A 24,932-nucleotide genomic window follows, 5' to 3' on the forward strand; every position below is an offset into this window, starting at 1 on the left:
CTCTCCCACCCAGCTCCCCACTCCATCCTACCAAGGAAGGAGAGTAAGGGAATGCATTTGAGGAATGGGAGTGGAGGGCATTCGAGTCATAGGGAAAGTATGTGTGAAAGTCTGGAGGCTTTACAGTCTCTTTCAGGGGTCTGTTGTTGCCACGGCTGGCTAATACCGAGGGCCTCTCGGCCTCCTAACTTGGTTATGTGAAAAGACTTCCCCACCAGAGGTGAAGATAAGGAGCAAAGAATGGATTCAGGACACAGGGAACTCTGAGCATGGCTGCATTCTGTACCCTGGTATGGAACTCTGTTGTATGGGCACTCTCTATCACTGTTTTTCATGGGTCGTGTCTGGTTTTGCAGTATTCATCCATTTGCACCAATTTCATCCCTTATGTTTTGGTTAATTATTCTTCATCAACTTAGTAGTTGTCCATAAAGTCAGATTCAAAAGATGGAACTTTTCTCAAGACAAGTGTTATTCTGTTCTTTCCAGCACAGTCCAGAAACCAAATTTCACTTTTAGATGCCATCTCTGAACTCATCTGTTCACATCTCATCTTTCTCTTAACGTGTAAGTACTGTTGTCCTCCCAAGTTCTTCTGCTTCTTACCCAGAATCACTGGAAATAAATTCTCCTTTTCTTCTGGCATAGAATCATGGAACGTGGGTGATAATTTGGTTTGGTGAGTTTTGGCAAGCTACCTTTTCCCCGAAAGGGTAAACCCAGCTCCTGATCAAATCAATACCGCCATGTCCCTTCCCCGTGCTTTGTTGTCTTCTTCCTGGGATCAGATAAAGTGTGTCTTGAACCAGTTTCTGTCTTTTCCCTGGAGCCCAGGACTCTGCTGCTTCTGTACTAGGGCTCTACAGAAAGAAAGAAAGAACCTCATGTCTGATTTTACCGTTCCAGGTAGAGAGATTTAATTCTTTTTCTTTCCTGGGCCATGCTTCCAGCTCCTTTTTTTTTTTTTTTTCTTTGTAAGGGGGAAAAAAGCTCTCTTAAGGTTTTATTAAAACCTTAAGGTTTTATTTGAAGGGTAAAGAGAAATTTTATGAAACTTGAAAGCTCTACAAATTTGTTTAACCTTTATTGTTTAGCAACTGGAAGTTAAGGATCATCCTAACTGAAAGGAAAATTGGAGTGATGGTCAAATTTATTCATAGTAGGATGTATAGGATTTAAACCAATAGGTTAGTTAATGTTTTTCCAAATAAATGCCATACCCCCATTCTATAAAGTAGACATAAATATGTAAGGTTGATTTTAAGAAGGCTCATATTTGGGGCACCTGGCTGACTCAGTCCATGGAGCATGCAACTCTTGATTTCAGGAGGCCCACGTTGGGTGTAGAGATTACTTAAAAATAAAAATTAAAAAAAAAAAGCTCATATTTATTTTTCATAGAAGTGACAAATTTAAATTCTCAGATTGTAGCAATGTTCTATTTATAGATGACCTATTCCAGCGATAATGAACTTTTTTTAAAACTGCAAAAACACAAAAGGATTGATTTTAGGACATAAGTAAAAATAAACTAAGGTTTAATTATGCAAAAAATCATAAAAGGCAAACCAAAGCAATGTCAGATGAGACCCAAAGCAAAAACCAAATCGCTTGTTGGGACTCTGGGGGAAGAGCTTAAGTGAAGATTTGGGACACCAGGGGTGTTATCGATGGCCAACTCCGCTGCTTCGCTTTATAAATCAGGAATCAGTGGTTCTGTGACAAGCAGTGGTTTGTGGCAGAGCCAGAGATCCAGCCCAGGTTTCTTGATTCCCACTATTTTTCCTTTTCTTAAAAAAAAATTTTTAATGTTTATTTATTTTTGAGAGAGAGACAGAGCACAAGCGGGTGAGGGGCAGAGAGAGAGGGAGACACAGAATCCAAAGCAGGTTCTGGCTCTGATTGTCAGCACAGATCCAGATGCGGGGCTCAAACTCACAAACTTTGAGATTGTGACCTGAGCCAAAGTCGGATGCTTAACCTACTGAGTATAGGATTGCCCCCAGGTGCCCCTCCACTATTTTTCCTTCTTGGCTCCCACTTTTTTTTTTTTCTGTAACACACACTAAAGGATGGTTATTAGATTATTCTGTTTTGTTTTGTCTTGGTAGGAAGTAAAATAAATAGTCCCTTGGGTCTCTGCAGTGGGAATAAGTCACCATTGTGAAGGAGGCAAAGGGGCAGAAAAAGGATCCTTTGGGTTAGTGTGTGTGTTCAGCGAGGTTCCCTGTAAAACAGTCTGTGATGTAGGGATTTAGGGTGAGGTTGACCCAGAGTAGTTTTTGCCCTAGTTACAGTGGTTGTGGAAGTCCTGTTGCCTGTGGAGTCGTGCCCAACAAAAATCTTGTTGAGCAGCCTCCGTACGGCACCTTATACACCGCGATTGACAGTTAAGCGCCAGATGAGCTGAAGTGATAGCGGCAGGAATCATAAATCAGTCTTAACTGTACATCATCCCCGCTCCGAAATGTGATGGACACTGTGCATGAGGTGTCTGCTGTGACACAAGTGAAGAGCCTGATTTCAGTTCATTTGTTTCTTAGGATCGTGCATATGCTGAGAAATGCCTCACCCCCACTGGAGGTAAATACGGGAGAGGGTTCCTGGGCCAGACACTTGCTATGCTTCAGGCAGTTTGTGTGCCCAGCAACATGCCATGACATTTGTCATTACCCTTGCCACACCTGAGACTTCCTCTTGGCAGTTGTCCTTTGCTTCTTCCAAAAAGGAACAACACTGAACAAACAGAAACAAAGGTTCCCTGCTTTCCTGTCTATAACTTCTGAATCCGTAACCATCCTTACCTCCTCCCCTTCTGTGTCTCCCACCTCCTGTTAAAGGCGCTTCTCTACTTCTTTTCTGAATCCCACCTTCGCCTCTCACTGGGGAATCCTCTTTCTGCTGTGTCTCCCTTCTGTTAGCTCCTTCTCTCAGTGCGTAAGTCCCTCTGCCCTGTAAGCCCCCCAACGGGCAGAGCATCTTTCCTCTTCCCTTTTATACCGAGCCTCTTGCATATGAAGGGTGGTCTTCTTGCAGTCATTCAGTTTCCTTACCTTTTCTTCCCTCCCACCCTCTCTGGTCGGTATTCTGCATCACTGAAATTGCAGTCAGCCTCTTAACTTGCCCTTCCCAGGGACCACGTCAGTGCCCTGCTTGGCTTGCCTGCGGTAGTTTACATCACCACCTCCATCTCTGGTTCTCCTGGCCACTCTTATCTTCCTTGGCTTCTGTATTGTGACTTGTCCCTTCTGTGCTAGCATTCTTCAAGATCCTAGTTGCCTCCTTTTCTGCTTTTTTTTCCTCCATGTTCATACGGAAGGTGAGTGCCTCTCCGATTTAACTTGGCAGCTCAGTTCTCTTTCCTGAGCACCAGACTTCACCTCACTGGCGATCATTTAGGTACCTCAGATTCACCATATATGAAGCTCTGCTGTCCCCCATCTCTTCCTCTGTTCCTGATCTCATTGTCTACCTAGACTAGAAACTAAAAACCTTGGTGTTGTCCATCATTTCTTCTTTGTATCCCTTAATAATAGTATCACCAGTCACTTGTTTCTTTTCCATCCTGAGTTGGCCACACCATCAACAGTGCTGCTGGTGCTAATGTCTTTTGTTTGTTAGCTTGTTTGTTTTTGGCCTGTTTTTCTTTACTGTGAAATCCTCTTTTCTATAGCTCACATTCTGCCACTGTACACACCAGTGGCTCCAGCTTTGGTTCTCCTAAATGAGTGCATAAGGCCATAAGCCAGACTATTTCAAGATGAGGTAAGGTGTCAGGTATAAAATGCTATGGGAAGATTGAGGAAGGTGAAGACCAAGAAAGGAAATACTGAATTTGATGATTCAGGTGGCATCTGACCATGGGGGAAGCGTTGTAGTATAGTAAAGACTCCCCACACCCATTTCTCCTTTTGTGTACCTTTTTCCGAGATAGCATTCAAGTGGCATCTTTCTAGTCACTGAAACCTTGTTTATTGTCAGGGTTCGTCCTCTCCTTTGCTGCCTTTGGCCAGTTAGTAAATTTTGCCAATTGACACCTCAGTATTCCCTCTCATTCATGTCCCTTTGATTTTTTCCTCCTTTAGTTTGAATCTTTGTAAATCATCGTTTTGTTACCATTCACATCTAATTGATCATCAGGGTGTGATGGTTCTTTCTCATTATCAAGTTGTAAGTCTGTCCCTTGTTTTCTTTTCTTTTTTAAAATAGTTTATTTTTAAGTAATCTCCACACCCAGTGTGGGACTCAAACCCACAACCCCGAGATCAAGGGTTGCACTCTCCACCAACTGAGCCAACCAGGCACCGCCCCCCACCCCGCCCATAATCATCTTAATTGGAAAATGCAGTAGACAGTTTCAGTTCTTTGTCCTACTCTATCACTCTTAACGCTGTTGATCACTCTCTCCTTCATAACCCTTTTCTCTTGACTCTTGTGACTATTCTCCTGATTTTCTTGCCGTATCTTTGGTGGCCTTCTCTTGGTCTCCTTTGAGGGCCCCCAAATATAATGTCCTCTGGATTATTCTGTCTTCTGGCTTGATCTCTCATGACTATGTCTGGGCAGTCTCAGCTGTACTCATGATTTCAACTACCACCCATCTGTTGACTTCCAAATTTTTGTCCTTAGCATACACTCTTCCACCAGGCCCCAGATCTGTAGTTTTCAGTTGTTTACCAGGTACTTCTACTTGGAGGTTCCACAGAACTTTAAATGCAGTCCTCTTCCCCAGACTTCTTTTTCATTTTATCCTGATGAAGGGTACCATCGGTTGCCCATATTCAGAGAAGACACCTTGGTGACATTAATGCCTCCTTTCTCACTCTCCCCGTTCATTAGGTCACAAATCCTATGGAGTCTACTGCCTAAATTCCTGAATCTCTCAAGTCTGCCTTCACATTTCTGTTCTCACTGCCTTAGCTTGGACCCTCATTATTTCTTGCCTCATCAAGGGTATGTGATGCCCTCCCTTTGTGTGGTTCTAACTGCCCTCCCTTTGTGCGGTTGTGTCCCCTTCTTCCACCATACTTCCAAATCCCATACTCAGAGCTGAAAGTTGAGTGCTTATTACCTCACACACAAAATATCGTGCATGCATTCTCACTAACCATCACACTAAACCATTATTCTCCCTTTTACTTTGGAAGAGAGTAGATCCAGGCTTCACAAATACAAGTGGTGGGGCGGAAGTTTGAACCCAGGTTCTTTGCTCCAGAGCCATGATCTTAATTAACCAGTTCACCGAGAACCTTTCACCAGCCCCCATGCCCCCACCCCCGCCTCTTTCCATATTCTAGTGGAAGCAAGTCACTACTCAAGGTAGGAGGTTAAGGTCCAACTCCTGGAGGGGGAAGTACTGACATTAATTATTTGGAATTCTATAAAGAAGATTTATCTAGTCCCCTTACTTATTTATTCACTCAGTCATTTATATTTTGTAGATGTGTTTATTTTATCCTTTGGTTTATGATTCAATGCTCTGTTACTTATTTAACCAGTTCTTGTTTTTAAATGTTCAAGTTATTATCATTTTTTTGCTATGATAAAGCCTGACGAATAAATATTTTCTTAGAAGTCTTGGCATGCTGTTTTCATGGTTTCCTTTAGATCTGTTTCTCAAAGTAGGATTGTTGGGTAGGTGCATTTAAGTTTTCTGTACATGTTTCTGGGGGTGGGGTTTTTACATTAAGCATCTGTTTTTATATTGCTGTCTTTCTAGGAAGTACTCTGTAACACCCTTGAGATCTTGCATCCTTCTTTGGGATTATAAATAGTTCATCTTTAAAGCCATGAATTCACGACTATTCATGCTGATTTATTTACCTGTGTAGAGTATTGTGTCAAAGAACGCACTGCAATATCGGGGAAATTCCCAGCATGATGCCCAGGAGTTTCTGCTGTGGCTTTTGGACCGAGTTCATGAGGACCTCAATCATGCTGTGAAGCAGAGCGGCCAGCCTCCTCTGAAGGTGAGGGTGCGCACCCTGCTGGGGCAGCCAGGGAGCAGTGAGCAGGGTAACCTCCACTGAGGAGTTGTTGCAGTTTGCATTTAGTTAATGTAGTGAAATAGACTAAGCTCCCGGTGAGTATAAAATTCAGGGATACTTAGAGGATTTTTCCCACGTTTATTGCTGTGCTGGCAGCATAAGATACGAGAGATGCCGTCTCTAAGGAACTTAGAGTCTAATGAGAGGGGACATAATTGCATGTATGACTAGCTTTAGACTACAGCCAAGTGATTCCAGTTCACTAAGCTGTTTTTAAAGCAGAAATTTGCTTTCTTTTCCAATGACACACATACCCTTATAGATCACTGAGATGAATCCATAGGTGAAAAGGAAATGGATGGATGTCTTTGCTGTTTCGGTTGGGTTTGGGTGTAGAAACTGAACCTCTAGAATAACATTCTTATTAAGACACAGTGATACATTCTCAATTTTTATGATGCAGCCTTAATATGATGGAAAACTGATTTATATACTAGAAATAATTAAGACCAAAGAGTTGCTTTTCTCTTGCCACCTTTAAAGTTTTTGTTAATTCTGCTCTGTGCCTCAAAATTTCAGTCTGTGGTTCTGGTAAGGCGTCAAGATATTCTGATTCAGGGTTCTTCTGTGCCTGCACACTCTGTACTAACATATGACCATGTGCTTGTGGCTCGCTCTCCCACCAGATTGAGACATACTCAAGGTCAGGCACTGTGTCTTATTTATCTTTGTGTTCTAATGGCCTTGCAGGGCTCTCTGCACGTGGCAGCAGGTGTTCAGTGACTCTTTGTCAGGTGGATGGATGTGAAAAGGCTAACTAAGTATATGCAGTAGAGGGACTGGGCACCAAAGCGAGTGGTGCGGTCGGCAGGGGCTGTAGCTTGAGGGTACAGTGGTTGGGGTTATTTCCTGCAAGAGGCTGCAGGGAGACCTTGAGAGTTGGAGATTGAAGCACCCTGCAAAAGGACTGCCCAGCTGCTGGGTGGGGCGGAGAGACCGGCACAGGCACGGTGTGTGGGAGAGCCCGTGGGGAGAGGAGTCCTTGTGACCCCCGTCCTGGCAGCTGCGTTCCAGTGCCTTTAGCACATGCTTTTCACTGGCACCTCTGCACAGCTTGTAAAGGAAGTGAAGGCCATTTGTGACTGTTTCAGGTTCACCTTCAATCAAGAGTTGGTACTTCTAATCTGTGAAATTGTACTTTCCCTTTTTTTAGCCACCGTCAGAGACTGATATGATGCCCGAGGGACCATCTTTTCCTGTCTGTAGCACTTTTGTACAAGAACTTTTTCAAGCCCAGTACAGGTATGAGCATATCAAATTGTCTCTTATATGGTCTGCTCAACATAGCTGTAGATGCTCTTACTGTGTGTGTCTTTCATTTTTGTTTTTGAAGATCTTCTTTGACATGTCCTCATTGTCAGAAGCAGAGCAACACTTTTGACCCTTTCCTCTGCATTTCTTTGCCAATTCCTCTACCCCACACAAGGTAAGAAGAACAGATTTAATAAAATTAAGACTGTTCATTCCTGTCCAGCTCCTATTAGGTGTTCTTACTTATTTAGAAAAAAAACGGGATTAGTGATAAATTGAATACAGGCATTGTTAAAACCCTACAGAAATTTATAAATCTCTGTCTGAGTTTACAGGGTGAACAGGTACATGGGGCCAACAAGTCGTTTCAGTCCCTGTGGTTGTAGTCTGTTCAGTTGCTCATCCGTTGATAGTGTGGGGGAAGAGGAGAGTTGTTGAGTACCTTCTAGATTTTCTAGAGACTTTCTATTGCACTTTTAATTAGTTGCTTTATTTGAACAGTTTTTCATAATTTCTGGGAATTATGCTGTTGTGAAGAACATACAAAGCACAGGATCAAGTGTTGATATATTTTGTTCAACTGCCTTTTCCAAAGATGTGTTGATTATTGTTTTCTGGTCCTACTGAAGTCCAAATGAGATTTTTTCCCTTTCAGTTCTGTGTTTGTTTCTTCATTTTGCTTCTATATTTAAGTTGAAATAAGTGACTAATAAGAAGATCTGGCTTTGATCTGTACAGGCCTCTCTATGTTACCGTAGTGTATCAAGGGAAGTGTTCTCACTGCATGAGGATTGGTGTTGCCGTGCCTCTGTCTGGGACTGTCGCCAGGCTTCGGGAAGCAGTGTCTATGGAAACAAAGATCCCTACTGATCAGGTAATAAGTGTGCTAAGGCCGATTACACATGAGTCATAAAAGTGTTGCTTTCTGTTCTCCTGGAATTTTTTAACAATCCTCTGCCAAGCATGGTTAGATAGAAATGTAAAACCAGTTGTGTGTGTGTGTTGAGGGGAAAAAAAAATTAAGACCCAAAGGAGGAAAATGTACATCAAAACTTTTTGTGCTTCATTTAATCGTACATATATTTTTAGAAGGAAAGTTGTGACCTTACACCAGGACCTTCTTTTAGCTTTGTTTATAATTATACAGTCTCTCTTAAACCATTCTTAGGGAAGCTTATGCAGGCAATAGGAAGAGCATTGCTGTGGTTGTTGAAGGTCAGAGAGGCTTAGAAAACTTGACTGGTGGTTCTTGAAAACCCCTTTCCATTGTGGTGGCAAGAGTGGATATCTTCTTGCTGGTATAGTACATATAGATGTTCAGTATGGTTCACTTTCTGCTTAAAGCTGGGCCAGTGTCTCGTCCTTTGTTTAGATGAGAGAAAGGAACATTGTGCTCCCTCTGCCTTCTTATTTTGGGTAAATTTTTGATAAGTAGTTATATTTAAATTGACCCCAGATACTTTGGCCTGTGTGTGACTTGACATTTTTGCATACAGTTTTTACTCAATTCACTATTATGACTTTATTTGGAAAAACATTTCCTATTTTAGATTTACTAAGAAAGATGATTCTGTGGTAGAATAACTTCTCCCTAGATAGCTTCTGGAAGCTGCTGTGTAATCACTTGATTACTAAAGGTATTTTGTACTTTGGCCTCATGTGGCTTCATTTGGGAAGTTACCACAGTAAAACAAATACAGCCAGCAGTGGGGCCCTAATGTAGTAAGTATCTCATATTTTCATAGGCCAAGTACCGGCATGTTGATAAAATGTTCATATTCTTCCTTACTGTGAAGTCCTTGTTGATTCTTTTTTTCCCCTTCAGAATGAGGGGAAAGACACAATGAGGGAGGGAGGCTTAGATGTGTTTCCAGGGTAAATCTGGTTGTATCTGTAAAGCCTCCAGTGGCATCTGGCTCTTTTTGCATGTGGTTTAAATGGGTGATGTAATTACAAGTTTGTTTTTGACCTTAGCTTGCTGGAGAAAGTAAATTATACTTGTATGTTCACCTGCAGAAAAACAATGTGGTCATTAAAATCATTAGAAGAAAAATGTGCCAGGGATATTTTTCTTGGACTGTTTGTGGAATATGCCACCAGCCTGTTTCACCTCACAGACTTGTGGTATGTTTGCATTAGTAGAGGGGATTTTAGGGGTCCATTTTCCATCCCCTCATTTGAAGGAGGCCCAGAGAAACCATGTGACTTGTTCAAGGTCATAAGGCTGGTTGGTGGCAGGCTGGGACTGGAACCTCTTCAGGCCCCATCCAGTGCTTTTTCGCTAGACGGTGCTACTGAGCATGTAATGAGCATCTAAATGTTTGCATTGTTTTTTTCCCCCCATCTTTTGCTTTTTTGTTTCATTGTGAAATATTCAACCATTTCAGAAGCATAACTTAGAAGTATCTTGTCCTAATAAGTACCTTAGAACTAAGACTTACTAACTTTAATACTGTGTTGTATATTCACTCTTATTTTTTTCTATATATATATTACATTTATTATTTTATAAAAATGGAATTGTTTACACCCATTACTCTTTATGTTGTTTCTTATTTACTCAGATCATTCTTTGTAATAGCTTTATAATTACAGTAGGACTATAATACATTTAACTAGCTCCTATTGTTGGACATTTGAGTTGATTTCTTTTTTTTTTTCTAATACACAATCCATGGTTATATGGCATTTCTTAACTTGAAATGAAAAAAGTTAACGAGGTAGGAGAAAGTCTCAGAATCAGATGTGGACTCGGTCTTCGCTACGAGACTTAATGGTCGGGTACTCTGGCAAGTTTCCCACCTGTCTTCAGTGTCTTCCCCTTGTGAAACAGGAGGATTAGTTTTTATAATTTCCTGGGTTTCTTCACGGAAACTTAGAGGAACTCTGGATTCAGTGCCATAGCGTTCTGAAATCAGAGTATATTGTTTGTTACACATTTACAGAAGATACTGTGCTTCTTAGATTTCCTTACTGAAGGCAGATAGTGTGGGCTCTGTGACATGTCTCAGAGCCCTCTCACGTCACCACAAATCCTGACAGGCTGCAGAAGTTCATGGTAGAATTGGGAGATCAATTCGTATTGACTTTCCAGTTGTCCAACTGTTTACATTTTTCCCGTTTTTAGATTGTGTTAACGGAAATGTACTATGATGGGTTCCATCGTTCCTTTTGTGACACAGACGACCTGGAAACAGTCCATGAAAGCGACTGCATTTTTGCCTTTGAGACTCCAGAAATATTTAGGCCTGAAGGAATTCTCAGTCAAAGAGGTAAATGAGCATCTGTTTCCACAGGGGTTTGCAGGTTTCACAACTGTATACCCTTTTGAGATGTCTATTATGTGATGGCATAATTTTTTTTAACTGTGGTAAAAATACACATAATGCTTGTTTTTAGGATGGCATAAATTTTATGGTAACATGTTTCTCTGGAAGAAGGCAGTTCTCACTATTTCTTTTCTAACCTTTCCTCTCCACAATTGGAGGCTCAGAACTGACTAAATCCTCCCTGAAGTGATTCTTAAGTATCTTATGACAGCATTTGGGAAGGTGTATTATGCCATAGCTGCCATCTTTTTTTTTGTTGTTTTTTTGGCATTTTGTTCCCGGCTCTGATGCTTTCTAAATTCTAACTCTTTGCTGTAAAATGTTTTCTTGATACCTTGCTCTTAAGAAATTTGCATCCATAGGCAGCAAGAGAGTACAGCTTTGACAGTGCCTCCTTTTCCTGTGGTTTCGTCTGTGATTTGGAACTCAGAGTGTCTCTCTATAGTGCTTCCAGGATTTGGGGGCTATTTTGAAAGTTGCTAGGCAACTCGAACTTTGTTCCTGGTCTTTTTCATGGTTCTGGGGCTTCTGTCCTTTTTCTCAACTCCAGTGGTTATTAAAGCATGAGAGGCACCTGGGAACTGGTGAGAACTATAGATTCCTAGACCCCACCCCGACCTACTGAATGAGCAGCTCTGGGGGTGGGGCCCAGCAAACTTGTTTTTCACAGGCAATTCTGATGCACACCACGGTTTGAGAACCCGTCGCTCCATCCAGTCTCATCAGTATCTCTTCTACTGCCATGATTTTTAGAACTGAACCCCCCTGCTCGCCCTCTCTTTCCTTCTGGTTCCATTCCCTGACTTCTGCCTGTCCACTGGAATCTCTGCTTAGAAGTCCTGTTGGTGTCTTAACACTCAGCATTTCTTAGACCCGATCCTCCTGCGTTTCTTCTGTGGAATCATGGTGCCACCACTTTCACCCAAGGTGGATCCAAGCACTTCTTCAAATATTAACCTCTCTCTCAAAATTCACATAGAACTAAGTAAACACTATGCAGTTTTCCTCCTCATTCTCTTGCCACTGATACAGCTCAGACCAGTGTCAACCGGGCTTTTTCTAGTAACTTCTCTAGTAATACCTTTATCCCTAGGCTTTCTTCTGTTCAATTATTTCTCCATGGTGCCACCAGACTGATTCCGACTTACATTTCTGATCATGTTACATGCTTTTTATTGATTTGCTAGGATTTCCCCTTTGTCTAAGATTACATCTGAACACCTTGGAAGGATGCCTGGCCCCTCATGATGAGTCTTTGCCTCTCTTTCCAGCCTCTCTACTATATTCTGTCTCCTTCCCCATGTACCCTACCCAGGTCACTCTCTTTCTCAAACATGCCGTGTACTTTTATACTTTCCCACTGTTTGCTCTGTTGAGAATTCATTTCTCCAGCTCCTTTCTCAGCTCCTATTTTGTCTCCCCTACACACAACTCTCTGCAACCTACCCATCCTACCCAGTCCTGAGTGACCACTATTCTACTGTCTCTGTAGATTTCCCTAGTCTAGACTTTCATGTGAATAGAATCATAATTTGTGGCCTTTTGTGACTTGTTTCTTTTACTTAGCATGTTTCAAGGTTCATCCATGTTGTAGCATTTATCGGTCCTTCTGTCCATTTCATGGCTAAATATTATATGTATATAAAACATTAAAAAAATTTTTAATTCCATTATATGTATGTAGAACATTAAAAAAATTTTTTTTTTATGTTTCTCTTTGAGTAAGAGAGACAGCATGAGCAGGGGAGGGGCAGAGAGAGAGAGAGAGACAGACAGACAGACAGACAGACACAGAATCTGAAACAGGCTCCAGGCTCTAAGCTGTCAGTTACAGAGCCTGACGCGGGGCTCAAACTCACAGACCAAGAGATCATGACCTGAGCCGAAGTCAGATGCTCAACCGACTGAGCCACCCAGGTACCCACCCACTTTAAAAAAAATTTTTTTTTGTATATAGAATATTTTGTTTTCCATCTGTTGATGGACATTTGGGTTGTTTCCACATTATGAAATAGTGCTGCTGTGACTGTTCACATACAAGTATTTGTTTGAATACCTGGTTATAGTTCTTTTGGGGGACGCACACACATACATCCCCCTAAGAGTGGAAACACTGGGTCGTGGTAATTCTATGCTTAACTTTCCGGGGAATTGTTGGACTGTTTTCTGCAACAGCTGAACCAATATATGAGGGTTACAATTTCTCCACATTCTTGGCAACATTTATTATTTTCCATCTTTTTGATTATAGCCATCCTAGTGGGTGTGAAGTGGTGTGTCGTGATACATGAAGTCGATCATCTTTTCATGCACTTGTTGGCCATTTGTTTATCGTCTTTAGAGAAATGTCTATTCAAGTTCTTGCCCCATTTTTAAATTGTGCTGTTGTTGGTGTTGTTGTTGTATTGTAAGAGATACATGCTAGATTCTAGACCCTTGTCAGATATGTGACTTGCAAATATTTTCTCCCATTCTATAAATTGTCTTTTCACTCTCTTGATAGTGTCTTTTGATGAACAGAAGTTCTTAGTTTTGATGAGATCTAATTTTTTTCTTCTTTTATTGCTTATGCTTTGGGTGTCATCTCTAAGATTTCATCCTTAAATCCAGGACCATGAAGTTTACTCCTGTGTTTACTTCTAGGAGTTTTTATAGTTTTAGCTTTTACATTTAGGTCTTTGCTCCGTTTGAATTAATTTTGTGTATGGTTTGAGGTGGGAGTCCAGCTGCAATCTTTTGTAGGTAAACAGCACCAACATTTGTTGGAGAGACCATTCTTTTTTTCTTTTTTTAAGTAGGCTCCATGCCCCACGTGAAGCCAAATGTGGGGCTTGAATTCATGTGACCCTGAGATCAAGACCTGAGTTGAGATCAAGTCTCAACTTGATCTCAAGTTGAGATCAAGCTTTGTTCCAGTCAAAGCTTCTGCTAATCTCTGACACCAGCTTAACGGGCTGAGCCACCAGGTGCCTCAAGAGACCATTCTTTCCGATTTGAATGATCTTGGTGCCATTCTTGAAAGTCCTTATTTTAGTTCTTTTCCTTCACACCTACTTCCATGGGTGCCTCTAGTTTCTGAACCTTTTGGTAATTCTGTATGTTGGGTTGATCAGCTTTCTCCACTGCCAGTTAGGATTCAGTTTTCTCTGGTATACCCACCCATATTTACATTGTTAGTTTCTAGGTAGTCTGTTATTCAAGTTTTAATTTTTTTGACCTAGGAGCTTTATTTTCCAGGTGCTTTTTCATGTGTGTGCTTTTGTTTGTTCAATTTGTTTTCTACTTTTAATTGCATTACAGTAAAAAAATACTCAGTCATCACCTTTTCCTGAAACTCTTTCCTTACCTCCTCCACATCAGGCTGCTGACTTACTCCTCTTCCTTGTTCCAGTCAAAGCTTCTGCTAATCTCTGACACCAGCATGTTGCGTGGAAATGATCTTTTTTTCTCCTCTGCCTGCACCATGCTGTGAAATTCTCTGCACTTGGGGCTATGCTTTGTTTTATCTTTCCGTACCCAGCAGTTTAGTATAGTTCCTAATGCAGAGCAAGAGCCCAGTTAATGTTCAACTGAAAATTTCCTCAAATCCCCTTTCACACCCCAGTTGTTAATGGTTAATACTAAATTTTGTTTTTAAGTGAATTTGATGAGGTCCGAGGTGATTGTGTTCTAACCAGAGAGTGGCTCTGTTGGAACACTGTACTTTACTAAGTATGTGTTAGCCTTTGCTCTGATCTTTATAAATAAGTTATTTGAGGCCTATGAGGCTACTTGCTGCCTTCCCTGTTTTACAAATGAGGGAAGACTTGGGGAGTTGAATAACTGCCCCAGTCATGCAGCTGGTAGTAACTGGGCCTGCTCTTTGAACACAGAGCTTGATTTCTGTGCAGTTGAGTGGTACCCCCTCATCTCATTAGGGACCCTTATCACTTGAGAACAGGTCTCCCCAGCCTTCTTTCTGCCAAGGAGCTGGGCAATGAGGCCATTTATTGTCTCAAATTCAGACTTCTCTTATTTTTATTTTGTCATACCAAAGTTTGAAATGGCTATGGAGTGAAACCTGTTTTTCCTCTTGTGATTTCTTTTTGGTATTTAAGGTTAAAAAGTTTTCTTCCCTTTAATAGCTTAATGAAGATTCCATTTTTCCTTATTTCTAGCTTCTGTATACTTTTTTTTTTTAACTCTAATTCATCTGGAATTTATTTTGGTATTAACCATATACTTGTTATTTTAAATTGCTGTAATGCTGATGTCCCTTAATAGGTTTGGCAAGTCTTGTATTGCTGGATGTTTAGGTTATTGCCAGAATTCTGCTATGAATTCTTTTTTATAAGCCACTTTTTATTCTCCTTTTGCTGTTGTTCTCATTTATGCGTGTGGTGGTGGTGGTGAAGGGCTTTCTTCTATTTGCAAGTTGGGGTATAATTTCCTTAGGCTATACTTCCAAAAGATTAAAGAAGTGAACAATTATTTTAATTTAATTTTATTATTATTTTTGTTTAGGTGTAATTGACATATAACATGTTTCAGGGGTACAGCATAATGATTCGCTGTTTGTATATACTGCAAAATAATCATCACAGGAAATCTAGTTAACATCCATCACCATAGAGTTACAAAATTTTTTTTATTATGATGAGGGCTTTTAAGGTCTACTCTCAGCAACTTTGAAATATACAATACAGTATTATTAACTATACTCACCATAATGTACATTACATCCCATTACTTATTTATTTTATAACTTGAGGTTTGTACCTTTTGACCCTTTTCACCGATTTTGCCTGACCACTCCCACTCTCCTCTACGACCACCAGTCTCTTCTGTGTATCTCTGCCTTCGTTTTGTTGTTGTTGTCTTAAATTCCACATATAAGTGAGATCATGCAGTATTTGTCTTTCTCTGACTTCTTTCACTTAGCATAATGCCTTCAAGGTCCATCCATGTTGCTGCAAATGGCAAGATGTCCTTTTTTTTTTTCTTGTTTATTTATTTTGAGAGAGAGTGTACGTGCACGAGTTGGGGAAGGGGGCAGAGAGAGAGGGACAGAGAATCCCAAGCAGGCTCTGTGCTATCAGTACAGAGCCCAACATGGGGCTTGATGCCACAAACTGTGAGATCATGACCTGAGCTAAAAAGAGTTGGAACCTTGACTGACTGAGCTACCCCAAGGTTTTATTCTTTTTAATGGTTGAGTAGTATTCCATTGAAATGAATGGTTGTTTGATCAAGCACTTTCGAATTTCTACTAAGTGCAGGGCGTTGTACTAGGTACTAAATTGCTGAGTAGCTAAGATTGACAGATAGCTCTGCTTTCAGGCATTTCTAAAGACCTGATTCTTAGCAACCTGTATTCCTATCGATCATATATTTTTGTTCACTTAAATGTAGGCCCATCCAGGGTGGTTGATTGCATTAAAGTTGACATGTCCTATAATGGCTGTGAGTCTAGTTAAGTGCGGTTTATACTTTGTTTTTTATAAGTCTGTCTTGTTAATCAGGGAGAAGAAACTGCTATTAAAATATTGAAGATCATTCCACGTTTACTAGTCTTAATTTTTTATTTTTTAAAAATTTATTTGGTTCCTGGTTGCATGGTCTCCCCTTAAATTTGCCTTGGTGGATCATCTCTGCAAACTTGCTCTCAAAATCTCATGATTGTGAGATTGAGCCCCGCCCATATCAGGCTCTATGATGACAGTGCGGAGCCTGCTTGGGATTCTGTCTCTGCCTGTTTCCTGTGCTTGTGCGCATGCATGCACGCTCTCCCTCAAAATAAATAAATAATAAAAAATACAACTGTATCCAGTATTCACTGAAGTGAAGAATTTTAAATTTCACTTTTTAAGATATATAAAGCTAGTTTAAAGGAAATGATAGATGCTTAAGAAATTATTTTAATGGCTGGTTATCTCATAATCATTTGTTCTTTTTTCGTTTGTAGTTTAAATTACATAATGACAGCTTCTTAATTTCTCTGCTGGGTAAATTTCTTTGTAATGAATGAATGAAAGAATTGTGAAAAGATAGAATAAGTTGTTTTTAATTTTTTTTCCAGGAATCCACTTAAACAACAATCTAAACCACTTGAAATTTGGCTTGGATCATCATCGACTGTCTTCTTGTACACAGGCAGCAGCAAAGCAAGGGAAAACAGACTTGCCCCCGACAAGACCAGGAGGCGACAAGATTGTTCTTTTAGTGTGTAACCGAGCTTGCACTGGGCAGCAAGGGAAAAGGTAAAAACTGACCTACCAGTAAGTTCTGAAACTTTAAAAGTCTAATGTTTTCAAACAATTTAAAACGCTTTAAAAAGTAGGGATGACAGGCACCAAGGTAGCTCAGTTGGTCAAGCATCCCAGTCTTTTTTTTTTTTTTTTTTTTTTTTTTATTTTATTTTATTTTTTTTTATTTTTTTTTATTTTTTTTTTTATTTATATATGAAATTTATTGTCAAATTGGTTTCCATACAACACCCAGTGCTCATCCCAAAAGGTGCCCTCCTCAGTACCCATCACCCACCCTCTCCTCCCTCCCACCCCCCATCGACCCTTAGTTTGTTCTCAGTTCTCAACAGTCTCTTATGCTTTGGCTCTCTCCCACTCTAACCTCTTTTTTTTTTTTTTTTTTTGTTCCCCTCCCCCATGGGTTTTTCTTAAGTTTCTCAGGATCCACATAAGAGTGAAACCATATGGTATCTGTCTTTCTCTGTATGGCTTATTTCACTTAGCATCACACTCTCCAGTTCCATCCACGTTGCTACAAAAGGCCATATTTCATTTTTTCTCATTGCCACGTAGTACTCCATTGTGTATATAAACCACAATTTCTTTATCCATTCATCAGTTGATGGACATTTAGGCTCTTTCCATAATTTGGCTATTGTTGAGAGTGCTGCTATGAACATTGGGGTACAAGTGCCCCTAAGGCATCCCAGTCTTGATTTCAGCTCAGGTCATGATCTCACGGTTCCTGGGTTTGAGCCCCACATCGAACCCTGCACTGATAGCACAGAGCCTACTTGGGATTCTCTTCCTCCGTCCCTCTCTCTGCCCCTCCCCCACTCACACTTGCTCTCTCTCACAATAAACAATTAAAAAAAAAACAAACAAAATAAAACTATGAGGGGCACCTGGGTGGCTCAGTTGGTTAAGCATACAACTTTGGCTCAGGTCATGATCTCACAGTTTGTGAGCCCTGCATCAGGCTCTGCACGACAGCATGAAGCTTACTTGGGATTCCCTCTCTCTGTCCCTCTCCTGCTTGCACATGCTCGCTCTCTCTCTCTCTCTCTCTCTCTCTGTCTCTCTCAAAAGTAAACATTTAAAAAATTAAAAAAAAAAATCTTTAATTTTTGAATCTGATATTTATAAAGAATGTAAGTTGACCTGATTTGAGGGTTTGGGGAGTGGGGGAGAATCTAAAATAAGGATGGTAGAGTCTGAATTAGAAAGGCTCTTCGAGCTCATCTAATTGTCAATGTCTCATTTCATGTGTTTATTTTCGGCTCAGGCGCCTCGTGGATCCTATAGACCTATATCCAGCTACTTTCTTAACAGCTTTTTTTTTTTTTAATTCTTTAATTCTTAGCATATCAACTTGGACGGTACATCTACCTCAGTGTTAGGTTCCAAACTGTACGGATTCTCTTACTCTGTAAATCTGGTCCTCCAGCATTTCCTGTCTCAGCGAATGGCACCACTATTCATTCAGCTGCTTAAGTCAGAAATTTGGGAGTCACAAATCTCTCTCAAATCTGTTCCTGCTAAGAATTTATGGGAGGTTTAGACTATCTTTTTTTTTTTTTCACTTTATTTTTTATTTTTTAAAATTTACATCCAAATTAGTATATAGTGAAGCATTGATTTCAGTAGATTCCTTAGTGCCCCTTACCCATTTAGCCCATCTTCCCTCCCACAACCCCTCCAGCAACCCTCAGTTTGTTCTCCATATTTATGAGTCTCTTTTGTCCCCCTCCCTATTTTTATATTATTTTTGTTTCCCTTCCCTTATGTTTATCTGTTTTGTCTCTTAAAGTCCTTATATGACTATCTTTTAAAGCAGCTTTGTCACAGTAGTACTGTAACCTGAGTAACAACAAGATATGGATAAGCTTCAGGGACAAAGGACTTTGTTTCTGCTGTTTGTCAGGGTAGCATTACATTAGCCTTTTGAAATGTTGCTTTGCAGTAATTTCCTTATTTAATGATGGTTCAATAACATAAGTGTGAAATATGTTGATTTGTATATATATGATATTGGTTGACAAATGCTGTGGTGTTTACAGTGTGTCGGGCACTGTTCCAACCCTGGGGGTAGAGCAGTGAACAAGATAGACTGTGTTTTTGTGGAGCTTCTGTCCCAGTGAGGACAGACTGACTGCGAACAAGTAAACACACTTAACTTCAGACAGTCATCAGCACCTTGAAGATATGAAAGCAGGCTGGAGTGAGAGAGTGGCAAGACTCGCTGGAGAGGGGGACAGGGAGGTCCATCCCGGGATGCAGCACAGAGCAGAGTCCTCCGGGTGAGGAGACAGTGTGAGCCTCCGGGGAGAAGGATCCGTGATGAGGGAACATGAGTACAAAGACCCTGAGACCGAGAGGAGCGTGGCATGTTTACAGGGCAGAAAGAAAGGCAGCTCAGCCCGTTGATATAAAATAAAGAACTTGTGGAGTCCCTTTTGTAATACTATCCCCTTACAAGTGAGGACATGATCATGTGAAAACCAGGAGTGGCTGATTTACATGTGCTTGTAATTTATCTCCCATCATGGTACTGGTTGTGGAGTACTGCTGTGTGTAGGCTGAGGTCATAGGAACAGCTTTCCTTTTTTGTTTGTTTATTTATTTTGAGAGAGACGGGGGAGGGGAGAAGAGAGAGAAGGGGAGAGAGAGAGAGAGAGAGAGAGAGAGAGAGAGAGAGAGAGAGAGAGAGAGAGAATTCCAAGCAGGCTCTGCACAGTGAGCCCTGAGTCTGGTGTGAGGCTCAAACCCACGAACAGTGAGATCATGACCTGAGCTGAAATCAAGAGACACTCAACCGGCTGAGCCATCCAGGTGCTCCAGGAGCAGCTTTTTTGATGTGAGTGCCTCTGCTTCACCCTGAGTCAAGGTTTATCTCTTTGTTCATTTGTTCATTAAACACTTATGGATCTTAGGGGTTGGCTGTTTGGGTGACTATGATAAATAAATCACAGTTCCTGCCTTGGTTTACTGGTGGGAGTTAGGGAGATAGACCTTATCTTTCGCATGGTGTAGTGAGTGCAGTGGCCCAGATAGCACAGGGAGCCGATCAACAGGGTGCTTCCTGGGGAAGAATCCCTTCCCTGGGTCTTGATGTGGGGGACTAGGGAGTGGCTTAGGGAAGAGGTGGGAGGGTTGTTCAAGCTGAAGGAGTTGGCTGCACAGAGACCTGGCTGGGTGAGTAGCATACATGTAGGGCACAATGAGTAGGTATGAGTGGCCAGGTGTGAGTGAGAGTGAGGCTGGGCCAGTGGTCCTGCCCTGGCTGCCTGTTAGAACCATCTGGGGCTTCCTCAGCAAAGCTCAGTGCTTGAGCTACATACCAGAGTGATTACAGTGCAGTCTCAGGGGACTGCCGGGCATCATTGTTGTTTCAACCTCCCTTGGTGATCTGAGTACTGCCAGAGCCTTACATGGTACATGTACATGGTACTGCCTCTGATCCTCTGAGTCCTGAGAGCCCAGCATGGGCAGGGGCTACCTGGCTTCTCCCCTAGGCTGGGAGCTGACTTTCAGTGTCACTTGCTTGTCAGATTACCAGGGTACAGCCACCTGCCCGCTAGACCTTCCAGCCATCTATTCCTCCAGCACCTGACCCCTTTTTGTGGACGCATGCCGTTTGTCGGAGCGTGTCCACTCCCGCTCTCTTTCCTTACCGTATTCATTGATCCTGGCCTCTTGTGACCTAATATCCCCTAGAAGCCATTTTGGCACATGAGGTATTAAATTTCATTTAGAAATCTAAGCTTCTTTTCTGACTTTTTTATCCACTTCTGGGAGTAACTGTTACATTTCCTGTTTGTTTTATTTTGAGAACCGTCCTAAACCCAATTAGATAGTTGTTCCATTTTAAGAGATCATGAATAAAGAATTACAGTATTAAAAGAATTGCCATACTTTTAAGGCGATTGCAATACTTATGTGTGTTAGATTTGGACTGCCTTTTGTGCTGCACTTGGAGAAGACAATAGCATGGGACCTTCTGCAGAAGGAAATCTTGGAGAAGATGAAGTATTTCCTGAGGCCCACGGTTTGCATTCAGGTGGGTCGGCATCTGGATGCTCCAGCACAGCATGCGTGTGTACCCCACGATGAAACAGTCCCTGCAGAGAAGTTTGAGTTTTGGACCTCTGCACTTAGGGAAGACCAGACATGGCGCTGGGATGCCAAGGAGCTGTGTGCAAAGCTGTTTAGTAAAATCAGCTGTGTTCAGATTTTCAAGACTGAGGACTTAGCCCCTCATTTTCTGGCCACTGCAAGAATTTCCTTGAAATGCTGGGTATTTCTTTATAATATATATTTATCTAATAAAGATTAGCACACGATCAGCTTGGAGAGATTTTGTAGAACAGCTATCTGTGTACTTTCAAAATTACGACTACTATATTAAGGTATCCATGGGAGACTTACATGAAGTTAAGGTTCAGCCTAAAGCAGCATGTTACTTGTCCTGCATAACATATTTGATATGTAAACTGCATTTAGGTAAATCATATTTAAAGTGTGTAAGAGTGGCTCAACAACCTAATAGAATATCAGAGAGAAGCATTTTGCCAAACCATTTGCTGTCTCTCTAATCTGTTTTGGAAATGCTACTGTGACACACATGCCTTTGAAGAGAAATTCAGTCAAATCCTCCTTTACTGTTTGATGCAGGTGTGTCCATTCAGTTTGCGTGTCGTCAGTGTTGTGGGGATAACATACTTGCTGCCCCAGGAGGAGAAACCCCTGTGCCACCCAACGGTAGAAAGGTAAAAATAAGTCAATAAATTGTCTTCTACAATTTTATTTATGCTCATGTATAATTTCTAGTGACAGCTGGTACAGTTTCCACCTACGTATGTAGGCTCTTTAGGCTCGTTTAGAAATTAAGTATACTTTTTACTTTTCATTCATATTTGAGTATGATATGTTTTATGGTCTTTTTCGAAATCAGAAAAACCTGGAGTCCTCCTGTCAGGAAAGCAAATTAATGTATGTCCCAGGACTACAGATATAATTACACTTTCATACTCAGCCAAGATGGAAGTTTTCCAAAGTAGAATTCTCATCATGCCGCTTTCCTCCTGGAAATTTTTTTTCTTAATGTTTATTTATTTTGAGAAAGAGACAGAGACAGAGCACGAGTGGGGTAGGGGCAGAGAGAGAGTGAGACACAGAATCCGAAGCAGGCTCCAGGCTCTGAGCTGTCAGCACAGAGCCCCCGATGTGGGGCTCGAACCCCTGAACCGTGAGATCATGACCTGAGCTGAAGTTGGATGCTTAACCAACCGCGCCACCCGGGTGCCCCTCCTCCTGGAAATCTTAAATGGCAACTTGTGACCTAAAAGATGAAGCCCATCTTCCACAGTGTTTTAAGCTCTACAGTTTGAACCCTGCTTACACCCCGTTTGTCAGGCTCTTCGCCTCATCTTAAATCTTCAGCAGTATCCCAGCATGAGGATTGTTGGAACACGTGGCACGACTTGTGTGTGCCTTTGCATGTGTGGTGTCCTCTGTGGATCATTCCATTCCCTTGAACCTTCACACTGTTCTTCCTCTCCCTCAGTAGACCTAGTCGCTTCCCTCTGCTACCTCCCTGCTTTTCTACATGCTTCCAACACCCTACTGCGTTAATAAAAGAATACACATGTGTGTGTGTGTGTGTGTGTGTGTGTGTGTGTGTGTATATATATATATATATGCAATATATATAGTTGCATAAATACAAAAACTCACATTATCTTTATTATGATTTTTCAGCAAATATTGTGGTGTTTGCACTTTAAGTTTCCAAAAAAAGTATACAATGTGGTTGTGTTTGAAAGCAGTTTATGTTTGGTTTTAGAGACAAGAGTTAAGAGATTAGATACTGATCCAGAATACTGCAAAGCGTAACAAATATTAGATGGGTAATTAATATTGACTACTCTTGCTGAAAGAGTTTCTCAGGAGATGGTGACAAGAAAGGCCACCTGAGGGGAGTGCTTTATAAAAGACAGGGATGGAACTTGAGGGGTACCTTGCAGGAAGGGCACAGTTTGGATTGGCATGGGGCACAGTCCAAGGGCCCAGGCGTGGGTTATGGGGGAGAAAAGGTGTAGGAGCAAGACTTTGTTCCCAGAGGGACTACTATCTGGTCTCTATTTGGGTTGGTGAGAAATGAGACAAAAAGTTGGAAAGGTCATAAGAACATCTGAGAGTGATTGTAGACAGCCTACATAATGTGAGACTGATTTCTTCTAGTCTCCTTCTGTACTGGACATTTTAATTTAAGGATTTTTCAGTCCAGTTGTAACCTAGTTATTCTAAATATGAAGTCATAATTGTCTTGCTAGAAACTCTGATGAGGAACAGTGTTGAACATTTTCAGCAATCACATTATGATATCAAATTTCAGATAGGATATAATCATAAGTAAAATAATTTATTAAGAGCATAATATGTGACTTCCTTCTCCATCCTCTAGGGCATTAAAATCTTGTGGACCAGGTGGCACTGCTCATGTGAAGTTAGTGGTAGAATGGGACAAGGAAACAAAAGATTTGTGAGTATTGTTTTATTTAGTGTTTATAGAATCATCGTTTTAATTACCATTTTTTTTAAATTTTTAAAAAAAAATTTTTTTTTTCAACGTTTTTTATTTATTTTTGGGACAGAGAGAGACAGAGCATGAACGGGGGAGGGGCAGAGAGAGAGGGAGACACAGAATCGGAAACAGGCTCCAGGCTCCAAGCCATCAGCCCAGAGCCTGACACGGGGCTCGAACTCACGGACCGCGAGATCGTAACCTGGCTGAAGTCGGACGCTTAACCGACTGTGCCACCCAGGCGCCCCTTAATTACCATTTTTAATAGCATCCCTTTGATCCCTCAGATTAGCTGAGACAAATCTCTCTTTTTAGCTAAGTATCCAAGTGGCTTGCTAAGCCTTTAATCAGTTATTTCTTTCCTATACATTTTGTTGTTTGGATCTCAAAAACCTCAGAACATTTGCTGCTGATGAGACTGAGCTATTTATTCATTACTGTTCAGGGCCAATGATTTTGATTTTGATTATAAGCCCATTAACTCTAGTAAATTATGCCAAATGCATGCCTGTAGATACAAAGGACAAGAATATATATTAATGGTTCATGACCAATCCCATGAAAACCAACTCCCAAGTTATTTTCAAGAAATAATTTTATATAGATACAGAGCTTTTCAAGACTATTTTGGAACATAGAAAAGTTGGATGACCAGTTGATAACCTGTTTGCTTTTGTTACACATTGGTTCTTTTTGATTATGAATTTATAGTCACATCGTGAAGCTGCAGTTTGGGGGTCAGTTTTGCAAGACATTCTCTGATAAATGCTTCCCTCCCCCGCCAATTGCAGCTTGTTTGTAAATACTGAAGATGAGTATATTCCTGATGCAGAAAGTGTCCGTCTGCAGAGGGAGCGTCATCATCAGCCCCAGACTTGCACTTTATCCCAGTGTTTCCAGCTCTACACCAAAGAGGAGCGGGTAAGAGCCTGGCAGCACTTCTGGGGTGGTGAGGGTGCTAGGGAGGGCGATGTGGCAGGATGACACCGGAGACCAAAGTATGCCCCAGAAAAGTCCCCAGGCGTTTTTCACTCACATAATGGGTGTCTTAGTGCTGTTCCTTTTAGGACTTTACAAAAGTAGTTTAGATTACTAGAAAACCTTGATTGATTGAAATGCTCTAGAAGTGAACATTTGTAGTTAATTTTTTTTCTTTTTTAACAGTAATATATGTATTATTTTTTTGTTTTGATTTAGAGATTTTAAACCTTGTTTTTAAATGTTTAATTTTGAGAGAGAGAGAGAGAGCGTGCACGTGCACACGTGCGCAAATGGGGGAGGAGCAGAGAGAGAAGGAGACACAGAATCTGAAGCAGGCCCCAGGCTCTGAGCTGTCAGCACAGAGCCTGATGTGGGGCTGGAACTCGTGAACTGCGAGATCATGACCTGAGCTGAAGTCTAACACTTAACCGACTGAGCCACCCAGGCACCCCTTGATTTAGGGATTTTAAGTCATTTCCCCTAGTAACAAAAATAGTTATTCTTAACTTTT

At 41.2% G+C, this 24,932-nt stretch overlaps 1 protein-coding gene across 5 annotated transcripts in view; it reads left to right on the forward strand.

Annotated features, from left to right (window-relative positions):
- The window catches only part of USP31 (ubiquitin specific peptidase 31), a 66,239-nt gene that overhangs the window by 21,219 nt on the left and 20,088 nt on the right, over window positions 1–24,932 (forward strand). For 4 of the 5 annotated variants that reach the window (XM_025916848.2, XM_086692759.1, XM_086692760.1 and 1 more), the window contains 11 exons: window positions 5,832–5,969; window positions 7,201–7,289; window positions 7,381–7,473; window positions 8,037–8,172; window positions 9,315–9,422; window positions 10,426–10,570; window positions 16,686–16,866; window positions 20,803–20,914; window positions 21,529–21,623; window positions 23,321–23,398; window positions 24,232–24,361. In XM_025916848.2, coding sequence (XP_025772633.2) covers window positions 5,832–5,969; window positions 7,201–7,289; window positions 7,381–7,473; window positions 8,037–8,172; window positions 9,315–9,422; window positions 10,426–10,570; window positions 16,686–16,866; window positions 20,803–20,914; window positions 21,529–21,623; window positions 23,321–23,398; window positions 24,232–24,361 — 1,305 coding nt within the window. The remainder of the gene's footprint in view (window positions 1–5,831; window positions 5,970–7,200; window positions 7,290–7,380; window positions 7,474–8,036; window positions 8,173–9,314; window positions 9,423–10,425; window positions 10,571–16,685; window positions 16,867–20,802; window positions 20,915–21,528; window positions 21,624–23,320; window positions 23,399–24,231; window positions 24,362–24,932) is intronic. The other variant, XM_086692758.1, reaches the window with a different exon arrangement.

This window comes from Puma concolor, chromosome E3 (genome assembly GCF_028749965.1).
Source record: "Puma concolor isolate L17-30 chromosome E3, mPumCon1.1.hap2, whole genome shotgun sequence".
NCBI classification, from domain to species: domain Eukaryota; kingdom Metazoa; phylum Chordata; class Mammalia; order Carnivora; family Felidae; genus Puma; species Puma concolor.